Source organism: Manacus candei, unplaced genomic scaffold, assembly GCF_025592945.1.
Source record: "Manacus candei isolate 608988 ecotype Guabito, Panama unplaced genomic scaffold, ASM2559294v1 h1tg000008l, whole genome shotgun sequence".
In the NCBI taxonomy this organism is placed as follows: Eukaryota; Metazoa; Chordata; class Aves; order Passeriformes; family Pipridae; genus Manacus; species Manacus candei.
The window spans coordinates 23,968,000-23,992,466 of NW_026138056.1; the positions used below are offsets into that span (position 1 = coordinate 23,968,000).

The 24,467-nt window shown below is 39.4% G+C and overlaps 1 protein-coding gene across 2 annotated transcripts in view; it reads right to left on the reverse strand.

Moving 5' to 3' along the window:
• Positions 1 to 24,467, reverse strand: part of CPA6 (carboxypeptidase A6) — an 81,692-nt gene that overhangs the window by 35,385 nt on the left and 21,840 nt on the right. Inside the window, exon 2 of one of the 2 annotated variants that reach the window (XM_051768935.1) lies at positions 10,451 to 10,526. The exons of the other annotated variant lie outside the window; for it this stretch is intronic. Within the exon in view, the coding sequence (XP_051624895.1) occupies positions 10,451 to 10,526 (76 nt within the window). The remainder of the gene's footprint in view (positions 1 to 10,450; positions 10,527 to 24,467) is intronic. 2 annotated transcript variants of the gene reach the window in all.

Here is a 24,467-nt window from a genome sequence, read left to right on the forward strand (position 1 = left end):
TATGTAAAAGCATACAGTTCGCTCTCTTTTCTCAAGGGATTTAAGCACATTATTGCTTTATTAAACCAAGAAGGTATAAGAGATTATTAATTGTGACTGCATAAGTAAGTGTTGCTGTTTATCTTCTCATTCTTTTTTCCAACCTCACTCATTCCATAGAAGACCCTGCGGTTCAACTTGTGCTTAGGAATGCCAAGTTTCTTTAGGCAGTTTCTCTTTAAACCGAGGTGTTAAAGACAGCTCATGAGTATAAATGCATCACATTTTACCTGGACATCTTTCCAGGTACAGCAACCTTGAACTCATTAGTCATGTCTCTAAGTTTTGGCCAGTACAGTGTCGAAAAGAGAGCACAAGGCAAAGGGACAAATATTTTAAACAGATTTGGGTGCTGAACTAATAGAATTCAGAATTTATTCCAAAGGTTAAAATTATACAAATAATTTTCCAACAATACAAGCACTTCGTTGGTATAATGCTACATTACAAATGGCGTATAGAAAACTCTGTTGTCCTGCCAAGACAGAAACCAGAACAGGGAGTTTTTTTCTTCACTAGTTCAGGTTTTCCTCCTGCTTATTCCATGCCTGTGGAAAGAGAGCCTGAGAAGAAAAGAGTCTCCCTACTTTTCCCCATAAACCCTCTCATGGCTGCATAAATTCCACAGTTTTGTTTTCTTTTTTTTTCACTCAAATCACTGAAATAAATCCCCAGCTTCTTTAGACCATCAGGCCTAGTCCAGCCTTTGTAATTAAAGGCATTTTCTTGGGCAATAGCCTCCAGTTGTCTCTCACTACCCTTTCAAAAGCAGATGTTTAATTTCTTCATCCATTTATCCTGAAAGGAAGATGCTTAGTGCTCTCATCAGGTCTGCAATTGTGTATCAATCAAAAGAGATGATTGATGCTTGTCATGAAAATAACTAGAATAACTTTGCCATAACTTATATTTAGTATCTAGAGAAAATTGTTTGTATGATTTATCTGTGTTATACCCCATGAAAACAGTAATTTTGTTATGCTTTATTACCTAGAAATTCCAGTTTTTATTTTTACTGAGTTGTATACAGCAATACATGTACCAAAGCTGGCCTTGTCCTTAACATCACTATGAATGAATTTCTTTGAGAAATGCTGTCAGCTGTAAAGTTCAGAATATAATTATTGTTATGATGCCATCAGCTGAAATGGCTTGGCATTTCTGAGCCTCTTGTAAAAGGGAATGTGCAGTCAATAATGCAAGCAGTGACAGTCTTTGCTCATGGACTCTCTCTGGAAGTGTGGGTTTCCCATTTACATCCATATGCTCATGTATAGACACATGAACACCCTAAGCAGTCCTAAAATTCATTAGATATGTTTTCAGTTATAAATCCGTAGTAGAAGGTAGAGAGTAGAAGAAGTAGAAACTGCTCTGGTTTTACTGATGTCATCAGAGGTCTGACTGTCTGAGCATTCATCACATAACACACAAGAAGCACAGTCACATGCGTGTATGTACATAAACACCTCTCACATGCACATACATAGTATGCAACAGAATTTTAGGCTTCTGTTGGTACATTTGGAAAGAAAGAAGCAAGGAAGAATGACTCCTGTTCACTTTGACACTGGTGGATAATTACAGCTGTGCTGTAGTCCACATGGAAAGAGCAGAACTGCTCCTCTCTAATGCCTTCACCCTTACAAATATTGTCAGGATTGGGATTGATTTCATCCTCACTTGCTCCTGCCAATTAAGGAACTTAATTGATAGTCCTGATCACAAATCTCCTTCAGCTGCTCTTTATGTGATGCAAAGTGGTCCAGAGGCAATTCAGTGTGGGATTCCCTGTGCTTTCGAAAAGGACTTAAAAGGTAGTCCCAGTACAAAGTAATTTAGGTTTCTGACTGAGCACAGTAGACATTTAACTGGCTCTAACTTTTCTGTATTTATTTGCTCTTCAGTGAGGCTGGTAAGAGTAATTGTGCTAATAAATCAGGATTGATTTGTGGGATTGCAGCAAACATAACGCTGGCAGAATGCGAACAATGCACAGCTTGAAGTTTTGAGTTTTGGAGATCTTTGTGGAACTATAACAAAATAATGGTCTTGCCCTCTACTTACACTGGTATAATTTTACACAAGGCTGTACACTGAAAACAACCTGTAGACTATTCTTCAAGAGAGTCACTGAGATAAAAATCATATTCAGTTATAAGGTAACTGAATGTCCCTTCTTACAAGTACAGATGCTGCTGGGTTAAATATATCTGAAAGATGGAAAAGAGTATTTAACAGACTTATTAAAAAACAGACAGCCAAACACCTATCTTGTTTCTTGTTAAACTATTTATGGCTTGGTTCATTTTGCAGTTGTTTCTGCACTGCATGAGAAACAGAAGGGTAATAGTGAATGGGGTAACATTAGACTGGTGACCTGTCACTAGTGGGGTTCCACAGGGCTCTATCTTAGGCCCTGTGCTCTTCAACATCTTCATAAATGACTTGGACTGGAGGGGATATTCAGCAAGTTTGCAGATCACGCAGAACTGGGAGGAGCTGTTGACTCCCTTGAAGGCAGGGAGGCCCTGGAGAGAGACCTCAACAGATTAGAGGACTGGGAAATCACCAACCATATGAAGTTTAACAAGGGGAAGTGCCAGATTCTACAGCTGGGATGGGGCAACCCTGGATGCTCATACAGACTGGGGAGCATACATGCTGGAAAGCAGTGCCACAGAAAGGGATCTGGGGGTCCTGGTCGAGGGCAAGTTGAATGTGAGTCAGCAGTGCCCTGGCAACTGGGGGCAGCTGGTTGGCAGGAGGGCCAACCAAGTCCTAGGGGGCATCAGGCAAAGCATCGCCAGCCGGTCAAGGGAGGGGATTGTCCTGCTCTGCTCTTCACTGCTGAGGCCTCATCTTGAATATTGTGTACAGTTTTGGGTGCTGCAATATAAGAAAGATATTAAACTATTAGGGAACGTCCAAAGGAGGGCAATGAAGATGGTGAAGGACTCTCAGGGGAAGCCATATGAGGAGGGGTTGAGGTCATTTGGGCTGTTCAGCCTGGAGAAGAAGAGGAGACTGAGGGGAGACCTCATCGCAGTCTACAGCTTTCTCATGAGGGGAAGGAGAGGGGCAGACACTGATCTCTTCTCTGTGGTGACCAGCGACAGAACCCAAGGGAATGCCCTGAAGATGTGTCAGGGGAGGTTTAGGTTGGGTATTAGAAAAGGTTTCCTCACCCAGAGGGTAGTTGAGCACTGGAACAGGCTCCCCAGAGAAGTGGTCACAGCACCAAGCCTGACAGAGCTCAAGAAGTATGTGGAACAGTAAGCCCTGGATTTGATCCTGCTCCCACCGGGGCTATGCTGATGACTTTGCTGAGCTTGGGCTCAGGCTTCCTCAGAGGAAGCAGGTTCCTCCCATCTCAGAAAGTCCATGTTTTCTATAGCTTGTGAAAACAATACACTCAGTACCTGGGCTCTCCTGTTCTATCTTGCACATTCCTACTGAAGTTTTTCTGGAACAACATTTTTCTTCGGAGCCTGGCAAGTGGTTTCCAAACATATATTCTGATATATTGATGAATAGCCTCTGTTATCACCTGATGTTCTTTGTGTATCTGAAATAGTCTATCCATATCTGACTGGAAGCCTAACTATGAATTAGGGTAAAATCTGGACCGAAAACTAAAGCACCTTGCTATATAGATATATTTGGTATATGTGCAAAATAAAATGCACAGCCCTGGCCACTGAGCTAGTTTTTTCCTTCTGCAAAGTAAGATTAGCTCCACTTGGGCAGACAGGCTTTCTTACTGCATTTTCAGATGGGTTTTTGTCCTCTGAAGCCTTTTTAAGCATTTTCCTATGGAGGCGTAACCTATCAGATTTATAGCCAAGTGATCCTTTTCCCCTATGAGACATTTTTTCTGATTCCCTGAACTGCAATGACAGGATCAATTCAGGGATTACAATGGATAAGTAGCTGCTGTAAGGACTAGAAAACAAACAAGGCTTCAAGGCCTGCTAGGCTGGCTGCTCCCAGAGCTGAGAAGTGCCTGGCTGTACCCAGGAATTTCTTTTGTTAAAACCACTGAAGAATGAGTGGTCTAACACTATTATGCCAGGAATGTTCACAGAGCGGTAGGTTCTTTACTACCTATACAAACAATCTGGATCCCAGTCAGGCGTTATGTGATAAAAAGTGTTTGTAGATCACTGGCGGAGTAGAAGTTATCAGTCAAGGCTCAAATGAAGTGCTGCTTCAAAAATAATGCTTACAATGGAAAATTCCAGAGCAGATAATCAGAATCTGTTGGATCTGAGGACCCAATTAAATTCCAGTTTCTTGCAAAGCACTTGGGAATGTGACATTTGTTTCTGTCAGTCAGGTTCAACAGAATTAAAACCATGAAAGGGCTCATAAATCAGCAACAGGCTCCTCAAATTGTCTTCTAAACAAGAAAGAGCAGGGGAAAATAGCCAGTCATTGGACAGGTGTACAAGGCAGGATGACAGCAGATGGACAAAAGGGGTCCTGGGAGACAGAGAGTAGGTAGTAATACTCAGGTCACTGTAGTACTACCATCTCAAATATTCCTCTTTTATTTGTTGACTACTGTAATAATTTGCAAATGACTAGTGTGGAACTGTGAACCTGCAAAAAGATATTTCTGGTCTTAGACACTGAGTTGGGATCAAAGATTTGTGGCATCTCTATAAAAAATAAAGTATTTATAAGAGCAAAGGACTGCAAGAGAAAATCTAAAATTTAAGATTGATGCCTGTGATGGCATTACAGTAGCAGCCAATCCAAAAATTGGGACAGTGCTCTATAGCTAGAAAAATAAATAAATCAATCCATGAGTTTACACTTGAATTGCCAAAGAATTTGCTGCATTTAATTCATCACAACCATATGAAAATGTTCCTCAAGACTGCTATGCAATATACTCGTCATCTTACATAAATGTCAGTGGAGCTCCACAGTCATTTATCCCTGTCATACTCACCATCATGTTTACCTCAGTGGTCTTTGGCACAGGGACTGTACTAAAGGTGTTCAAGGGTGTGGGGTGGTGCTGCTGGTGGGAAGCAGAGTTACCAGGGTCTTATTTTCTTCCGCAGAGAAAGAGAAAGAAGTGATGTAGGAACACACTGGAGACAAGAGTACGTATGCATGTATACATACTGATGGCATCTCCCAGCTGCTACTACCTCTGTCAGTGAAAACCAGAAACTGCCATCTCCTACCTCGAAAGAGCATCACTCTCAGTTCCCCACTTGCCCCATTTTTTACAACCTCAGATACATGTTGCCCTAAAAAATGGTTGCATACAAGCAGTGCATGATGCACAAGAGTTTTCCGAGAACTTGCTCTGGAGAGATGGTGGCACTGTGGCCCTAGAGTGGCAGGGTGGTGGTGGGGGCGCAGGGGACCCTGTTCTGCCTGGCTGAGTCATGAGGAATCAGGGCCAGAGCACCTCCTGCTGCTTTGAGGCTGGGATACAGCTGATCGGACTTCGTGTATTTAGGCTTCTTTATTGCTTCTTTACTGTGGGTGAGTTTATTGGTTGAACACATGCAAGTTCAAGCAATTTTACAGAACTAACAGCAGACAAATTTTAGTCTGTAGAGCTGGCTATTTTTACTAGCAGTGCAGGTCTACATGCTATGTTTACCCCATCAGGGAAAAAAAGCAATATTCTGTCATCTAAAAGTTAACAGAACCAGCCGATGAAGGAATCAATTTATAATAATGATTAATAACAAAGCACTGTGGGCAATGGAGCTACAGACTAAAACTAATTTGTGGAAATTACTCAGCAAGTGATTATGACTAATGTGATTTGCCTTTCGGCAATTCATGAAAAAAGTTAAATGTGTGGAATGAAACATTCATTATCCATTATTCCCTCAGTATAGGCAATGGCATTCATATTGTAGCAGAGTCTATACACTTCAGGCAGATTTCAGGGGTTTACTACACTAGGAATTATATGGACTCTTTTTTTTTCTTAAAAAAAAAAGGGGGCAAATATCCTAAGGAGTTCCAGATGCTAAATTTAAAAAGTCCTGAGGGACTACGCCTCGTGTAAAAGTGTGTGAGTTAACTCTGCAGCTTAAATATTGGTAGAAGAGCAGTCCTGTTTGAGATCAAGAGGTTTCCTCAGGAATAAAACCACTGAGTAGCCATTCAACCTCTTAGATGAATTTTCTTGCTTATGCTGTATTTAGACTGCCAGTACTGCTGAAGTTAATCACTGTGGGCATATTCTAAGATACTTCTAATACATCAAGACATACAGCCAAGGTGATCTTTCAAGGATGTCTCAGTGTAGGTTTCTGCAAATGCACATTCAGGAAAGCATTCCCTTTGTGTGGGATACTCTTCCCAAAAGGGACAGACCTTGCAGCTTGCTGACCTCTACAGCATTGGCTTTAGCATAGTAAAAGGCAGAACTCTCACCACTTCTTTCCCCACTGCCCTGGTGTTTCTTTCGGAAAGACAACAGCTAGAGCAGACTGTAAATGACAAAATCTACTCAGGAAAAATCAGTAAGAGCAGTCATTAAGAAACTGGTAGATAAAATGAGTGAAAAGATACAATGCTGTTCTTCCCAGTGCCCACTTATTTTCTTCATGATTGTTTTCCCTTTGTCCAAATCAGTGGGCAATAAGAAAGGGTATCTTTGCATTTGCTTTACTTTCTGCCTGACACCAGAATTCATTGCTTTGTAATAGGATCATCAGGATGATTTTCTCAAACTTCTTTGTGATAAAGCCCTTCAGAAGGATATGCTCACTTGAACTGAGGGGAGAGGAGGTTTCCTTTTAATTTTTTGAAATATGAAAGGTAGGCAGAGGGAAAGGCTAAGTCACTCTGCAGTGTAAATTTAAAGGCAGAAGGAAATGACTGAAATGAACACAGAACACCGTGAGTCTATAGGAAAGTTCCCTCCATCAGACACAGTGAGGAGGAAACCTGGGAAACCCTTTCCCTTATCAGAAGATGGTCTGTTGTATGCAAGGAAATCCTGCAACAAGAATACAATCCATTTGTGCAGAATCTACTCAGTTTTTGCACCATCCTGGGAATTTATTCAAAATATTTATGTTGTGCATGGATCACTCTGGGAGTAAACTGGGTTCCCCAATTTTGCACAGTAATTCCTATGTGTTTTTGAGTTGGCTAATGAGGACTAATCCTGACTTCACTAGAGAGCGTAACTTTTGGTACCTTTGAAATACACCTCATCTCTAATAGATAAACTTGCCTGAGTAGAGAAACAGGCCTGAATTGAAACCCAAGTGCAGGTATCCTTCTCATTTCATGAACAAAAGTGATGTAACTTTTATTTTCACTGACTTTTCTTGTTCTTATAATACTGACAATGGAGAATACTATCAGGCCATATCACAACTCAGGTTGAAAACTGAATTTTGCTCAACACAAACAGAAGGATCCCATGTCTTGAAAGGATCCTGGTTCCATCTTTATTTTTCCCTTGAGGAGCAGAACATGTGAGTAATATAACAGTTTGATATTAATTTACTTCTCAAACCAGAATAGATTCAGAGGAGATGTGCCTTAAACCAATTCTGATTTTCTGACTCAAAAATGAAAAAATCCAATGTGCAGTCCTTGTAATTATACCAATTTGTATATCTCTGCTGACATTTCTGTCATATCTCTATTGTCTGTCAGGCAGACAGTGCTAAGATAGCATCAGCACTCTATCTGTAGAGTTTTGTTTGTAGCTTATTTTGCACTATTGGGGTTTTTTTTTGGTGCAGTGCACTGTCTTCTATTTTCTCCTGAGCACATATTCAGCATGGTGCTTAAAGACTCATAGCCTTTTTAATTTTGAATTTTCAACTTTTGAATTTTCAACTCTGGAAGTCTAGGGGCAGGAGAAGGACAGAGGAGACTTGACATGGAGACTTAAAAATTGCAAAACTCTAAATACATGGTTCTTCTGAGGATCTGATGACTTGCAGCCACTACTGACATTTGCCAGTATTGTAGGGACTTGGCACCTCTGAGGATTGTCATTGTTTATCCACTTCTTCATGAGGGAATAACCTGAGATTTTGTGTGAGGGAGAAGATGATAAGTAATATTAAACATATCCATTACTTGTTAGCCACTCAGGTGTCTCTTTCTGTGTGACTGCATGCAGATGGGCAGTGAAGCAGCTGCAGATGGAAGAGCCCTAAGACCTGACATGCAGCCAAACCCAGCCTATGTTCATGAAACAAGGTGTCACTGTGTTCTCTCTTTTATTGAGTCTTCCCTTCAACCTCCTCATCTTAGTGCCTCAACAGAATCAATCACTTTCTAATTAACTAGTCAGATTCCAACGCAGTTTGCCAAAATTTTATTATCCTGCTCCAAGAGTTATAGCATACAATTATTTATTCAAGTTTCTACTGCTCCCACTTTGATGGAATTGGGTGAAGGAATCTCTTTCTGGGAGCCTAAGGGAGCTCTGTAATGAGAAACAGTTGCAGGAAGGTGAGTAACCCTTTTGCTTTGCAGGGCTTGCAACATGAGGAGAAAGGAACAAACACGTGCTCCCTCTTTATGTACCAGCATCCAGGGGGAAGAAATTAAAGCAAAATCCAGCTTCCACACGTATTTCTCGGGTTTATGGTTAGATTTTTTTTTTCCTAATCGGGAGTAAAAAAATTATCCTTTTTAGGGTGTTACAGTAATATTCACAGGTGAGGATCAGGCCCTTAATAAGCAGTGTAGAAGCAAATATAAGACAATATTCTTTAGAAGAGTTGGACATTACAGTGCCAAGTGCAGTAATGCAAGGTATCATGACACTATCTCTGCTGAACATTGAAAGTTTTCATGCAACATGTGCACAGTTTGGGGGTCTTGAGAATGGGATTTACAAAAGACAGCATCTTGAGTGGGGAACGAACTGAACACAGTGTTAAGAAATGCAGATGTGAGGAAGACGGCCTCAGTTTTTCTACTTAAAACTAGTAAGGTGTCAATGTCTTGACTGCAGTCACACAGCTGTAATCACAGCAGCAAGCTTTCTCCTGAGCTGAGATACCTAAGGTAGCTCTATCCTCTTTCTTAAAAAAATGGTAGGAAGAAAGCTTTGTCATAACTGAAAGGTGGAATGTTTTTCAGAAGGGTGTAAGAGCTATTATAACATCTTCATTTTGGTTTATTTGGTGTGTGGACAGAGATTTGATGTATGTGTATCCCAGATGTTAACTACTGGACTAGGAAATTATATGCACCTTCTTTTTTTCCTCATTGAGAACAAAATCATTTATGTGACATTTCAGCAACAGAGACAGAGATACACCACAGACTGCCTAACAGTTTGGTGAATTAAAGGCAGTGAGCAGCCCAAAGGTTTTATACGTGCTCCAAACACTTTGGTACAGTTGGTGTTCTGCTGTGACCCAAAACTGTATGTCATAGGAATGATAAAGTTACCAACAAGTTCCTTTGTCTATGCCAGCCAGACACAAGGAAGGCTTGAGTTTCTGTGCCAAATGACTTTAGCTTGTGCCTGTGGTACCTGTAAGGTTGCCCTTCAAACTCCTTTACCTTCACAGGTACAAGGAGAAGCCAACTGTTGCCTGCTGGGGTCAAGCAAACACGAGCTAACACAGGGGAAGAGACAGAGCCTGGGACACACATTCAAATCCCAAAACAAACAACATAGTGATCCAGTTGTTACTTCCCTTGTTCTGCTCTGGTTAGGCTGTGTTTTAGCAACTCTTAACAAGGCTCATCCCTTTTCCCCAGTGCCTGGGGGCAGCGCATGTGCGTGGCACAGTCCTTTCCACATTGCCGTAGGGGCCACAGACCTGGCTTACAGGTACTCCCCCATTCTCTAAGACAGTGGGCCATGCTGCTGTGGAAAGACTGCCTCTGCCTTCGCTAGCTGTGCCAGCAAACAGCACGCTGCAGAGTGCTCCTATGCTGCACTGCTACAGTGGGACCATCGCTTTACATTTATATCTGCAGGAAAAGGCCAGGGAAGAAAGATTTTGGTTTGCTGACACTCTCTCAACTGCCTCTAGAAAATTACTCTGCCAGAGAGATTCCCAAACTAAAGCCACTTCCTCTTCCATATTCCTGTGTGTGTATTCACAACTTGAATTAATTCAGTGTTTTAAATAACACCATCAGTCAGATAAGGAAGCACGCAACTATGTATGCTAGAAAGAAATGGAAGAGAGAAGAAAGCAAATTTCTGAGTGTGGTTCCTATATTACTTTAAGTCAATAAGTCTTTCTTGTTAAAATTGTCAGGCATGATGAATCTGATTCTTATGCTATTTTACTGGGAAATTAGGAATTTAATGGGCAAAGGCTGCTTTGAGATTATAAAATAACTTGAAGTGCCAAGTGAAAGGCAAGTCAGTTGAAGACTACAGTCTTCAAGAAGATCAGAAAAAGAAGATAAAAATAATCAAACTCACCTCAAGTCTGTTGAATGCAGCCCTCAGGATCTGTGTTTCCCTCTCGCTCTCAGGAACAACTCGTATGACTTTATCACTGCCAATAACAGAACATTAAATTGATACTTTAAGGCTCTTTGCAGCAGCACAATGTGATGGTAAATAGGTTCAGACAGCTACAATAATTGTGCTCTTTTTCAGCATCTGCAAAATGTCAGGTGAACTGGAACTCTGCTTCTAAACTTGGCACCTTGGATTATGCACTTCCATAGAAATTGTTTGCTCTTTATAGATCAGTGTCATCTTGACCCTCCATTTCCATGTAAATGCTTTGTTCATTCCTTCTAGGTTAAACCATTCAAGCTGACATCTTCCATACTGAGTATCTGCCTCAGATCAAAACTACTGGTTTTTTTTCAAAGCAATTAATCTGTTTCTGAGGAAGAGATTAGGTAAGATACATTGCTTATTCTTGTTTAAATCTTTAATGGGCTTTGAAAAGTCCAGTATTCTTATGCATTAAATAGGGGACAATTTTAGAAAAGAGGTCATCTTCATATTGGGGCATGCCTTTTGGTTTATCCATTAAAGCTTGCACAAATTTCGTAAAGTAAATAGCTGCTCATACATGCTCAGAAGATTCTAGGTAATAGCAGCTGGTTTTGTTCACTTTCTTTAGCAGAAACTGAAATAAGGTAGCTTTAGATAAGATATTAGGAAGAAATTCTTTACTGTGAGGAGCACTAGAACTGGTTGCCCAAAGAAGTTGTGGCTGCCCCAACCCTGGAAGTGTTTGAGGCCAGGTTGGATGAGGTTCTGAGCAACCTGTTCGAGTGGAAGGTGTTCCTGCCCATGGCAGGGGGGCTGGAAATACATGACCTTTAACGTCCCTTCCCATCCAAACTATTCTGTGATTCTATGACCTTTGGCAAAGAGGAAACAGGAAACTGAATGACCATTCAATGACTACCATCTATGTAATGAACTATGGGAGGCTGGAGACCACAGAAAATATAGCAGCTGATCCTGTAACTAAGATGTCAGCCATACACAAGAAGGCTGACATGGCCAACGTTGATTCTGGAACTTTCCTACATTTTGAGATTTTTAATTTGTACTTTTGATAATCCTCTTTCAAGAGACCTTGGAGGTCATGCATATCTTTATTTCTACAGTTCTATCCACTAGCCAGAATACCTTTTAAATAAATTATGTACAGTTTCTGCATTATCTGGGAATTTTACACTGTAGAGTTTCCCTTGACATCGAGATGTTGGTCCCATAAATATACTGTGAGCTCTCCTATTTCACTGAAGCTTCTGAGTCTGATGAGAAGATATTTGGCTAACTAGAAAGACCACTGGTGAGTGTTCTGCTGCTGGCCTCACTGTTTTAGGGAGGGTCCCAAGCTACTTCTGTTCTCAGCAAGCAGGTGCCAGGTCTTGCCTTTGGTGTACTGCAGTTTCTGCACTATCTGGGAATCATTTCCCCTTACCCCCATTATTCTTTAGTCTTTTCTCTACAGTCAGCATCTGCTCCCCTTTGTTGGCCTCTGATCCTTCTTTCTGTCTCAGCTCTCCAGTTCTGGTTCTCACCCCTGCTGAGTTTTCCCTGCAGTCAGGTCCCAAGCCTCCCAACTCCTTCATGCCCTAAAGTTTTTGGTCCAGTTAGACTCCAGGTTATTGTTGCAACAACACGGATGTAGCCAGGGATGTGGACCTCACTCTTGGCTGCTGTTGACCTTACTTGACAAATGGTTTATGCCTAAGATTTCTGAAAGCACTCTTGTAATTTGGCAGCTATAAAAATTTAGGGGAAATTACTATGCTTCCAAGACAAGTTTAACCTCCTGTATAGGAACTTACACAGAAAGGAATAAGCCTCTTAGAGCACTACAACTGCTACATCTTTTCAAGGAAAATAGATGCTTTTAATTTATCATACATACAATAGTAATATTCTTTCCCATTACTCACTTCTTTCAGAGTATTAAATTGCTGTTAAGAACAAAATGAATAAAAAGAAGTAAAGATTGCCCAGGACATGTGAAGTCAAAGTAACTAATAAAGATTCATTGGACATTTATGGAAGGATTGGTACAATCAACATATAAAAACCAGATTTTAATGAAATAAGTAGCTAAGCATGTGTTACGCAGCTGTAATGGAATTTCAAAGGAATGGATGTCACTTAGGTATGGTCTCGAATTAATACACATCACTCTAAACTGTCTTGCATTAGCTCAGTAACTCTATCATTTCCAGTGTGATGAAAAACCTGCCTGAAAAAAGAGGAAAATACTGGTGCTCTGACACACTGATCACTTGACACATTGTTGGGAAATGCCTCAAGATGTGTCTGAGTCTGCTGCTAGAGAGCTCAACAAGCAGTTTAGCATACCTGCTGATGTTAGTATTTTATTAAAAGATGGTTAAGCCATTACAAGGCACTTCCAATTTTTGTGCATGCAAGTTGCAGGAATAAACTGAATTCCTGAGAACTCTCTGCTAACACCCACTTCTGTAACCTGGCTAGCCAGTGGATAAGCATTATACATTCTTCAAAAAAGCGGATACCAAATCTGACTTTACTGCTGATATCTACCAATCAAAGAACAGTCCTAAGTTAATTTTTTAGTTTTACAGCTTTCCTAGTTACATTTTACATTAAAGAAATCAAATGATTACCTTAAACTCTGTGCAATACCCATTGAACTCAGGGTAGAAATGCAAGAACCTACCCACTATTTAAAAGCCAACAACAAAATCTACCAGATCATGGACTAATGTGGTTGATATATGGCAGCTGTACCCCAAACACTAAGGACTACCCCTTGGTGAGGTCCCCTGCCATCCTTCATGTTGAGATGTTGAAGAAAAAGAAGCAAGTGAGCATATATACATCTAGGGAAAGTTGTGTTGCCTGCAGACATATGTCAGCAATCTGCTGATTTATGCAGCTGAGGTTATTTTTCTGACCATAATGTCTCTAAATCTCTTTTTTGAAGGCTATTTTTTAAAATTTCTAAACAAACAGCAGGATGGGATATATTTTGTAGAAATTAATATAGAAATTTACGTCCACCATGACAAACTTTCAATTTATCCCTAGCAACTAGGCTAATAGAATTTAAATCTAGGATTAAATGAGATCTTTAGAATTTTGTGTAAACACAGTTGAAAGCCTTTGCCAAGAGCAAAACACAGGCTTTAGTAAATGGACTGACTGAATGAGAGTAGTGAGCAAAGAGTAGAAGCCAGACGGTTGATGTCCCTGAGGACAGCCTTATGTCTGAGCAAAATGGGTGACCAGCTGTTGACCAGCACTGACATGCAATGTCTTTTTTTTTTTTCCTTCATTACCCTCTTATATTTTCAGGAACAGCATGAAAAATTACACAGCTGCTTTTGAAACACAGAATATACTACATGGCTTTAGGAAGGGTGATACTCCCTGACGCCAATGGGGACTAAAACCTATTGGTTTATATCTTTGGCTTTTTCATTTACTTCTTTTCCATTTACTTCATAGTTTTACTCATCTATGAACAGACCAGATGGATTCAATGAAATCATTCTGCAGCACATCTATAACTTCTTTACTGATGGAATTAGTAGCTCTCTCTCATGAAACTTCCCTGCTAAGTCACATGGCATGAACTGCATTTATGTAAATTCCTCATTTCCTCCAGGAAAATCCTTCTTATTGTTTTATTTTCCTGACTAATGTGAACCTTAATCAGATCTCTGCTCTCCCATGGAATTCAATAAAAGTATGTTTACAAAGGCTTTACAAGTATTTTAAACACAGTTTAAGGAATGATATGCTATAAATCAAATACCTATAGAAAAAATAGCAAAGAAAATAAATCCCCACTTATAGGTATTCATTCCTAATGGTAGAGGAGGGACTATAGTTCTTGAGAACAAGATGCCTTAGTTGTTGCACTTAAGTGGTTCAGTAAGGCTGAACAACACATCTGAAAAGAGCTACAACATGAGAGCCTCTTGTCAACTCCCAATATGCCATAAGATATCACTCGCGATGAAAGATCAATAGCTTCGTTACTTTTTCTCCACTAAATTCTGAAAGTCAAAAGGTTAAAAAATATTAAAATATTAATGTTTTTTCCTCTCTTCATTACTGGGATGAAGAGTTTTAGCAGGGACTCAGTCCTGTTACAAAATCAAGTTACTTAAATATGGCTGGGCTCTTTCCCAAGACCTGATGGGGACATCTGGAAAGAGAATTTTACTTCCTGAGCCCTTCGTTATGGTTTTCTGTATTACAGCAGATGCTGATCCAAACAGAAGAGAACACCATTTGTATTGTCTAGATAGCAATGCTTATATTTTCTTCCTTTTAGTTATTAAGGCTGGAAAACTGATGCCATTCCTAGTATAAGGAAGAGCTAGATAATCTATAATTTTTAATGAAAAAGACATGCTTGGGTATTGCAGGCAGAAATGCTGAGGAGGCAAAATATGTTATTGCATTATATTTATCAGTATAGCACAGATGACTTCTTGGAAATCTGAACTTTTATGCAAGTTGCCTGCTAATTCCCAGGCATGGGATATCTGATTTTCATGGATTTTTTTCAGGTGCAAAAAGAGTTTCTTTACCCAAGCAGGAAACCTCATGGACTAAAGCAGTGCTGTATTACTAGCACTCTTCCTTTAAACAGCTTCATCCCGGAAACAGATGGTATGGAAAGGTGAATGTCTGCAAATATTCCAGTTTTCATTCCAACTAAGGAACAATGCTTTTCCAAGCAAAGTTGGCCTCCAGTGTCTCAGAAGCACTGGATGCAGGGCCACCTAGCTTAAACACAGCAAGTGGGAATAAGTTGCTTCAGTGCATGCCTCTCTCTCAGAAAAAAAATCCCAACTGTGTATAGTAATGAATACTGTCATGGCTTCACCAAGTGTCATCCAGTTGTGTGCAAATAAAAGAGAGTAAGGAGGCAGTGATTCAGGGCAAAAAAAAGAAAAGAAATAGCAAGACCAATACACACCTAAGACAAACAAACAGACCAAATTAAGAAAGTGGTTAACAAGGAGATATTGAGCTAACTCAATATCCGGGGGAGGCTGCAGTAATCTGCTAAATGAAACATCATGTATACTTGTGCAAATTCCCTTCCTAAGAAATGTATTGTAATTACATGTTTGCATGAAGCAGCTGATGATCATTTAGCTTGGACGTAATCCTTCCAGTGGCATACTATATGAAGCACTGCCACTTTTACAGAAAGGATCATCATCATTCTGCTAACAAATTATTTAAATGAGCTTCTGCCATAAACCCCATCTACTTCTTTATTCCCATGGCTCACATATTTCTCCAGTGAGTTGGTCTGTGCTTTGTAGGGAAGAAATGAGTAGACAGTGATGCTGTTAGGCCTGGAATGGGCCTGACAGTACCAGGATGCTCATCTGTCTGTCTGGGTGCTCCTCCACTCAAGCAATAAAGCTTCCCTCCATCCTCCCTCTTCATCTCGACTGCAGAGGCATGTTGAACTTGTGTGGTGTGGCCAGACAAGCTTGGTTTAATGTCCTGATTAGGCAGTAGCAAATAATCACTTCTCAGCCAGTGCCTCTGAACAGACCTGATTACATCTGCTCCAAATATTTTACTCCTTTTCTTGTTCCCCACACTTGTACCTTGCTTTCTCTCCCCATCTCTCAAATAAACAACTCAGCCTTAATTACTTTTCATCAGTTGGTCCCAGCTTTGTTACATCTGTACCCAAAATGGGTATTTCTAGGTAATCTCAGGTTCATATGGTATTACTGACAGGATTGCCTAGATATTGTTGCCCACAAAATGCCCCCAGTATTCCCTTTTCAACTGCCTGTGGAATTCAACCATTTCTCAAATACCCTCTCCTTTACCTCCTGCAAGATCCAGTTGTCCTTCATAGTGCTCTCTTAATTTTTTTCAGCTTCTCACATTGTCATATCCAGTAATTTCTCATGTCATATCCCATAGTTTATCCACGCCGAAATCACTTATCTTAACTTCAGGCCAGAGTCTAGTCTACATGCCTGCTAGGCCATGTCTAGTCTAGGCCACGAGCTGCATGTGCTTACAGCTCCCATCATGCTGAAAGTCCATACAGAATCTCGTACGCCTTTCTGAACTTCAAAGCTACTTCAGTTCATTCTAAGCTGCATGTATGTTTTCAGACAACTGCAGCAACTGTTTCTAAATTAAGTATCTCAGGACTCCATGCAGCAGATCTGTTCTTGACCTCAGTGAAATCAACAAAGGGATCCAATGTTTGAAAGAAGTTTGTTACAGAATTCAGATATCAAGAGCAGAAAGCTGAGGGGGGGAATGGTTCAGTGTTAGAGGCCTACGTTAGACTTCTTGTACTCCAGCTTCCTTTAAGACCATGAACAAACTATCACAGACCATCTACCAATGAGATTAAGAGCAGGCTTGGCAGAAGGTTTCCTATACTGAGCTCCGTATGCTTTATATCCACATTGTTGGCTGCCACTGATGTGTGAAAACCACACACTGTGTATTTGGTTAGAGATATTTGCTGGTGGATTGGTTTGTCTGGTCCCTCTCTTCCCCATCTGTTTCAATGGCCTGAGAAAGAGTCTGGGCTCTGTCCTGGTAGGTGTGCTCAAAGCACGGGTAGTTGCCAAAGCCTGGCATTCAGCCTGACTCTGAAACTGCGTGCACATCTGCCTGTAAAGCATGATGGATCAGCTGGGCCTTAGAGCTATGTTTAGCTGACGGTGTACACATGGTTCAGCTCCGTGCCCCTATAACCAGGGATGACATCATCCTTTAAACTTGTGAGGATATTGAGAGAATAAATAAACTCATGACTTTTAAGCTTGCTGATGTCTTTGGTAATGGGAGCAAGGCAGGGACCATAGATGAAAAGCACTAAATACAGCTTTCACAGAAGAACAAAATTCTGCAACTCTTAAAAGTCTTGAAGCATTGTGCATTTACTCCATAGACTTCAGCAGTGTTGAAAGAAAAAAGCTTTTTTCCCCAAAAAGTTAGTATTTTCCACATCTTCAAATTTTTCTATACACGATAACATGGATAATTTGGCAAAGTCTTGTCTGTATGCAAAGACGGTGTGCAGAGAACCCTTATTTTTCAAGGTTCACTGAAAAATTAGTAGGTATAGTACTTCTTTCCTTTCATGCTTTTCCACACACAATGAATTCACATTTGTAAAATAATGAACAGCAAAGAGTCCAAACAAGAGATGTCCATGTTCTCTTGCTTTGGAGACAGCTATGAAATTGTAAAATATGCTCAAAGGTTGGAACTAAACCTCATCTTGCTGTTGTTCAGTCAAGCTACAAACCTGGAAATATGAAGTACTATATTTTCAATGAAAGTAGCCTTCTACAATCTTTAATGACAATTTTAAACTGATAAAATTGCCTAAATTATCACCACTGAATACTAAACCTTAATATTTAAAATTGATTTACCATATAACCCAGAAGTAAATAAAATAACTATTTTCTGATACTAATAAAGAGCTTACCACACACTAGTGTAAGATCTAAAACCTTCCTTTAGAATATTTGAAGTTTGTAGAAAACCTTTTAATTATAGAACACACAAACTATGTGGACTTCACTTTTTATGAGCTACAGTTTTACTTGACCATGACCTTTACTTAATCTGTACTTGCCACAGCAGGCAAATACCTGCACATTTTCAACTCTGTGACAACCACTGAATAGGATATGCAATTTATCTGCCTTAATGACTTCTTCTCAAGGACCAGAAAATCCTTCAATCTTTAAAAAACAGAAAAGAAGAAATTTTAACTTTCATTTTCTTAAGACATGCTCTTCACTCAAATTTGTATTTATTTTTCTTTTCTCCCCCCCACCCCCAAAATTTAAAGAGAATCTCTATAGGCAGCCCAGAAAAAAACTTGCCTAATTTATTATATAGTTTCCTTTAACAGCAAAGAGGAAGATCTTATTATCAGCAGGTCTTTTCTAATAGTACTCTGTTCCTCTCTTTGTATGCAATGCATTCAATCCAAAATTATTTCCATCTTTGTAGAAATAATTTCATAGAATAAGAGAATAATTTTGTTTGATGGGATATCTGGAGATGACTTCATCAGATGTCTTTGTAGCTCTTCTCTTCATCTGTTCATGTTTTTTTACTTTTAAATATGGACCAAAAGCACTATGTAAACTTTGTTACTCATTTGAAAAGTCTCCTATAAACTCAATATTATGGTCCTAACACATTGGAGCTCACAGTCATCCTGTGGCTGAATAGTACATTGCTATTTTTTTTCCTCCTTGATCCAACCCAAGGATTTGCAGTAATAGGGAGAAAATATTGAATGAATGATCTCAAATGTATGATCTCAAATTTGAACTGCATTTCACCCCGGTTCTTTTAATTCAGTTATTAAGTCCATCAAGTTTTTCTAACACATTTCTAGAACCCTTCTTGAATAAATAACTTCAGAAAATAACTGGAAATAAAAACTCTTTTTTTTTTTTTTTTTAGGTAATGATAATTCAAGACAGAGAATGAGGGTTGAAAGCGTGGAGCAATTCCTGTTGCTGAATGGGACCAAGTCTGGAAGTATTAGGTTATTCCTGGCAGGTGATCTCTTTAGCTCAACTTAAGGCCCTGATCCTCAAGCTCCATGAAGGTACAAAGGCTTTAAGCATTAGGAGGAGGAGGAAGCCTGTATTCATTATTGTACTTAGCCCTGAAACACAAGTTAACTTGTAAGCACGCATCTGTAAGTGTATAAAAAAAGAGATCAGAGGAATTGTCTCATACATATTTTAAGTAGTAAATGTCAAGATGATGAGCTTGTATTTAATTTAGGACTTATCATTAGTGTTTTCCATGCATTTATTCATTTATGCAAGTTACAGCAAGAAAGATGAAAATATTTATGGAGTAAAAAAATGTTATGGTGTGAAATACTGCTGCCAGAAGATGTCTGTAGCATGTTAAGCTTCCCCAAACTATTCCATCATGACTTATTACCTAGTTTGCTTCCACACAGTGATTTTATATTTAAATTCACAGAAAGTACACCTTTAATATCAATGGCTAAATAAAGGACAAACAGGACATGTCTCTCCAGAGTCTTGCAGGACAGGATCCATGGATTTCAAAGTTGGGGAATACACCAAATTTATTGAACATAGGAAAATCATAGAACCATAGAATCAACTGGATTGGAAAAGACCTCTGAGATCATTAAATCCAACCCTTGATCCAACACCGCTGTGGTTCCTGGACCATGGCACTAAGCGCCACATCCAGTCTCATCTTAAAAACCTCCAGGGATGGTGAATCCACCACCTCCTTGGGCAGCCCATTCCAATGTCTGAATCCTGGGTCTACTTCTCTTTTTGTTGTTGTTACTGCAGTAGGCTGGTGTACTTCCACTGATTTCCAAGAGTCTTGCTAGGTTAAGCAAGAAAAAAGCAGCAGGCTTTTTTTTTTTCCCTTTTCATTACAGCACAATCAGCTATTCCTGTGTTTCAGATAAAGGTAATAGAGACCTGGGTGCTGAGCTGTTCATCAGTTTAGGATGCTATTTTGAAAAAGAAATTGGAAGTCTGCAAGCACTAAGTCCAGGAACAATTACGTGTGACATTAACTGCTAAATCCTACCGCAGCAGATGACTGAGAGTCTCACAGGGAGCCCTCTTATTTTCCCCACAGGGACATGAGCAAGGTGACAGTGTTGACCTGAGATGCAACACTCTGTGTTCAGGTAGACTGTTTCTGACAATGGAGATGAGGAGAGTCCCTCAGCAAAGGGACACCTTGCACACCTAGATTGATGTCATGACTGATGTCATGTATTTGCAAGCTTCTCTTCAGTCTGTACTGCAGAATATCTTCCCATGAACTGAAAATGATACTGCAAGAAAGGAGTAAATTAAATATATATAAAGCAGAGATGTAAGGTAGAGCCTTTGAATTAAAAATGCCAGACAGTTGGTCTCTGTGATCGCTGGTACATTGTGTCATTTTTGCTTTCTACCAACTGCCTTGAATAAAGGGACCAGCAGTGAGACAAATCTAGCAGTAATTCGAGCTGCCTGCAAAACCTACAGTTATACTGGGAGTATATCGACTTCAAGCTGAATTCCAGGTACCTGCAATGCACTGCATTCAACCACCATTTCCCCGTGAAAAGATGCAAGGTGCATGTCATTGATGAGAGCTCTGTGTATGCCCTGGAAGCAACCTACATTGTTGGGTAATCAATGCACACAAATGCACTTTTCGTTTAACACTGTCAGGTTTTGTGTAATAAGATGTTTTTAAAAACTCAGAGGTGTTTTTGGATGCTTAATTATGCAACAGGTTTTCTTTAAATCGACTTTAATAAAAATTAAATCTGAAAATAAAAATGTTTAATTAAATTTTCAATTAACATGGAAACCGAATGTGAAGCAGAAGAAAGAAGTAATTTTCATGAAAAATTTCTCATTTTGCTTTAAAGAATTGTGCACTGAAAAGTGTAGCTGCAATTCTGCAGCATGTGTCCTTCAAATTGCAGGGTATTTACTGACCCATCTTTCCTTATGAAAATCAATCCAATTTCCCATTAAGTATAAGCAAATGAAGTATGCATGTGCCTGCAATAGGAAGTGTTATTTTACTAACTGCTGCAGATTTTTAATGTTTACATTTTCATAATATGCATATAGAGGCCAGATTTATTTATTTTTTAATATGGGAATTCAAAACAACACTTTGGAACTAGTTGTAGTACTACAAAGAGCAACCTTCTGATTCACAGAATGTTCTCTCTTAAGGAACACTTTTCCATGGTGATTAATTTATAGAAAAGTTTTAAAAACCTTCCATAGTGGGACATTTTTAGCATATAAAGAGGAAAACACTTATCCAGCTGCTCCATGCAGCTTTATGGATGCATGTAGTCTTTTTGCTTATACATGCATTTAAGCTGTTTTCAAGCTCTGTAACTTTTTTTCCCAGCATTTTTTTAGAAACACAGGGTTTACATCCATTTGTTTCTGATACCATATGAGTTACTTGATAATCTGCCCAAAGCAAGGAACCAGCCCCTCTGGAGAGCCCATGCTGCCAGCTTGGGTGTGTGGCCCTCCCTGTCACATTCTCTGCTCACAGGGCAGCAGCTCTTCAGATGACTGCTTGCAGCACTTCTATCAATATTTTGTCAAAAGCATAAATAAGACAGATAAGAATAAAGACAGAAAACACATGTGGAACCAACTCTAGGACCTGCATGTAAATATACATGTCACCATACATGTCAGTAAAATTAACAGTACATCTAATTGCTTGCAGGATCTGAACATCAGGAGGCATTTGAATATATCAGTAGATTAAAAAAAACAACAGCCAAAAAGTGTGTTTAATGTGATCATCATATATACCTTCATTACTTATTTTATAGGCTGTGAAAATCAGCACAATAGGCACATAGAAGTGCCTTTGTTTTGATAATCTCCATCTTGAACATACTGGATATTGTTTACTTTTTAGAGAAGGGGGAAAATGGAGGTTTTGTTGTTGGTTTTTTATTTATTTATTATTTAAAAAATAACGTGGCTTTATGTATCAGCAAGGGACTTTCAGATGCACCCATGGAAAGCCTGAGGTCAACTGTATTTAAGAGTAGGGATGTGAAAACCAGCCAGACTCACTTTGCTGGACATGGGGCTCACTTTATAAAGGCTGTGCAAGACTTTCAATGGCTTTGCATTTGTCTATCCCATCAGGATACTCCATTTTATCCTTCTGCATTTTTATAGTAATAAATTTAGGTTCCAACCTGGTACAGGGTTTCTCAGGGGCAGATTACCCATGCAACACTGCTATCAGTAGGGCTGACATTTGTGCCGGCCAATCATTTGTTGAGATGGGCTGCCATACATTTCACTGTGCATTTGGCTGGATCCAGGCTGTTTTATTTTCCAATGTCAAAAGTAAAAGATTAAAAAAAAAACCCCAAACCAACAAACAAAACTGATAAATAATGTAGAGAATGTGGTGGGAAAGAATTAGAGACAAGGGCCTTCCTGGCCAGGCTGCCTAGAAAATGAAAGGTGATCCAAGAGAGCTCTCTGATCATGATGTGACTGCAGCTGCTTCTCAGGGCAGTGCATTTCTTAAGTGGTATTTAGTCTTTTCTTGTGAGAGGCATTGTGTAGGCACATAACCCTGTCTTAATCCCTAATGATGTTCTAATACATACATCGCAGTTCTACACATACTCAACTACGCGTCTTGATAAAAAGAGATGTCAGGATGTTCCATTTAAACACGTTTATACTAGATGGCAAGTTTGCAGTCTCACTTAACAGCAAGTAGTGGATGGGAAGGAAGTGTATAACACAGCCACATATAAACAAGATAGCTATGTATGATTTGATGGATCTGTATCTTTGAACTTGCTCTTGATATGCACATCCTGACTCTCCTTTGATCTGGATTTTCCTGAACAAATTCTTTTTCTCTTGTTCCTCAAACCAGTCCTGAGTATCATAGACAACTGACCTGCTATCCTGTCACTGAAAAATGTACCTGTAGTGCTGAAGAAAACAAAAGCACACCAAATGCAGACTGCTATAGAAACACAAAATCAAACTGAAGGCTTGGGGAGGGATATAAATATTTTAGTGGAAATGAAATTATTTATTCTCTGAAGACAGCTCCTGTAAGGCAGCTGCACCATCCATTAAGGCAATTATATTCTGCCATTTTTATAAGCTGCTTGAGAAATAATTTTTCTCTACTAGATTAAAGCTGCGTCAGTTCTCTACAAAATCACTTCTGACTTAAGGGAATACTGGAGATATTTACGTCTTGATTGTATTAATACTTGTTTGTGTGGGATAATTTGGAGTTCTGCAGAAACTTTTGTCCCTCTTGGTTTGCTCATAGCCTGACCATAGAGGATGCCACAGTAAGATTTCCCAAAGCAGTAAAGTCTGTTTGTGGTTAAGATAATAATGGTCAGTTTAACTGTACCTATTGAGCTTGTCACAATTTCAATACAATTGAAAATGAGGCCCATTCCACAAGTCTTCCCTGAGCTTCCCTGCTGTAACCCTGCCACACCTTCTATAACGGTGCCATGAATAGACAGAATGATTTTGTTGTATCATGAAGACAGATGGGAGATAATGTTTGTAGGCATGTAAGAAAACGTTGCCCTTTCTTCCACCCTGACTCTGTTAATAGACCAGCCACAATTCTGAACTGCTGAGAGAGAGTATTTTGTAAAAAGAATGACCTTAGGCAGGTATCTTGGTAAAACACCTCTTGATAGCTGTCTTCTTTCAGGTGGTTGTAGCACCTGTGTTACAGGCCCAGGTCCATTCCACGTTACTCAGTACAGCCCACAGTGAGAGATGGGCATCTCAAGACTATTCAGGCTGATAAAGACATGAATCACCCTCTAGAAGTCCAGTACAGTATAGAGCACAATATAGTTAAGCTATTTGATATTATATTTGTCTGGCAGCTTTACCTTATGCCTATCTGTTTTATTGCTTTTTTCCTCCCTTTTTTCTTCACGAAATTGCTAATCTCTGATTCCAGGGATATGACTGCTTTGAGCACTTTATTTTGAGCTTTGTACACTAACCTAATGAACATTCTGACACGCTTCCTCGAGCCAGCTGAGACTGACTTTTATGCCTGTTCCTCATTAGCAGAAGATAAATGTATATTTTTAAAATAAGGGTGACAAATAAGGATTAACAGGCAATGAATAAATTAACAGGTCTTAGTGAGGTTATTTATGTAACTAAAGTGAGGTAAAATACTTCTCTAAGGAATAAATGTAGTCCATATATTATAACTGTGCTGTGAGGCTGATATTTAACTTCATGGCAATCTGTGTTTATGACTACAAGGATAAAGATTTATATTACATATTTAAGTAAAAATACTTTCTTAAAATATCGTTCAAAAGCAATTGGTGTTATTTTCTTTTTTTGTTGGTGTTAATACACATTGTTTTATTCAAGTGAATGGACTTATGCCT